Source organism: Condylura cristata, unplaced genomic scaffold (assembly GCF_000260355.1).
Source record: "Condylura cristata isolate star-nosed mole 26May11 unplaced genomic scaffold, ConCri1.0 scaffold00015, whole genome shotgun sequence".
In the NCBI taxonomy this organism is placed as follows: domain Eukaryota; kingdom Metazoa; phylum Chordata; class Mammalia; order Eulipotyphla; family Talpidae; genus Condylura; species Condylura cristata.
The window spans coordinates 4,891,295-4,892,343 of NW_004567116.1; the positions used below are offsets into that span (position 1 = coordinate 4,891,295).

The window sequence follows — 1,049 nt, forward strand, 5'->3', positions numbered from 1 at the left end:
AACAAATTGACATGCATTTTTCTTAAACAAGATCGGATCGGAAGAGCACACGTCTGAACTCCAGTCACTGCTCGACATCTCGTATGCCGTTATTATAGTCAAAAAAAAAAAAAAAATGAACAGAGTTCAGTAGTCTCAACAGTACCAAGTCTGAATAGGAAAAGGCTGACAAGCAGAACAGTTCCATCTCTTGCAAACATTCATCAAGTGTATGGCAGTTCGGTTGCAGGTAGGGCCTGGAGATGGTACACATTGCAAGTTTTGTGTGACCATTTGCCTCTGAGCACTGAGGCCATCAAGACCTGGTGCTGCCGTTGATGTACTTCTTACAGATAATGAATGAGCTGTGCCCCACACTGGGGAGAAACGCTCAGGAAACCCACTTCATTGTTTTCACAGCTTCATACAACTGTCCTTGCCTAAATGACAGAAAATAGACAACTCCTGATTTATAGTTTGGGGAGCTTGACCAGGGATCTCTGTACTTTTGAAAAGCTGAATTAATGTTCTCTTCCAGCATCTCTACGACCATGATAGCACAACCCGTGGCCAATGAGAACATTGTCATTCTCACACCCAATGGCCTCAAGTTCCTCCAAACAGAGAAACCCGAGCCCACCAACCAGAGTAAAGACAATGTGGAGAAACACCTAAAGGCAGAGGTCAAGATTCTGGGGGTAAGCCCACCTCGCGACGTGTGGAGTGGGGTGGGCCACAGGCTGCGAGTCTTGGGACCCACGGTGGGTATAACCATCAAGGCGCTCATTTTCTCGGAGGGTCTCAGGTTGGCCTGAAGACCAGTGGAAGTCATGTCACTGACGCTTCCTTGGGTCTATGTCCTGTCAGAAGGTATGAAACTTGCTTTTCTCCCAATTCAGAACACCAGCAATATTTGTTGTTCCTTCCATATGTTGGCAACAAGGTACTTGTCTACATTTTCTTTTTTTAAAACCACTTTCTGGGCCCTCCCTTGTGGTGCAGCGGGTTAAAGCACTGCACTGAGAAGCCAAAGCTACTTCTGCATAAGTTCGATCCCCGCCTGCCCCGGA

At 46.8% G+C, this 1,049-nt stretch overlaps 1 protein-coding gene across 1 annotated transcript in view; it reads left to right on the forward strand.

Moving 5' to 3' along the window:
• The window catches only part of LOC101633856 (membrane-spanning 4-domains subfamily A member 6A), an 8,609-nt gene that overhangs the window by 899 nt on the left and 6,661 nt on the right, over positions 1-1,049 (forward strand). Inside the window, exon 2 of the mRNA XM_004683405.2 lies at positions 518-677. Coding sequence (XP_004683462.1) covers positions 531-677 — 147 coding nt within the window. The 5' untranslated portion in view covers positions 518-530. The remainder of the gene's footprint in view (positions 1-517; positions 678-1,049) is intronic.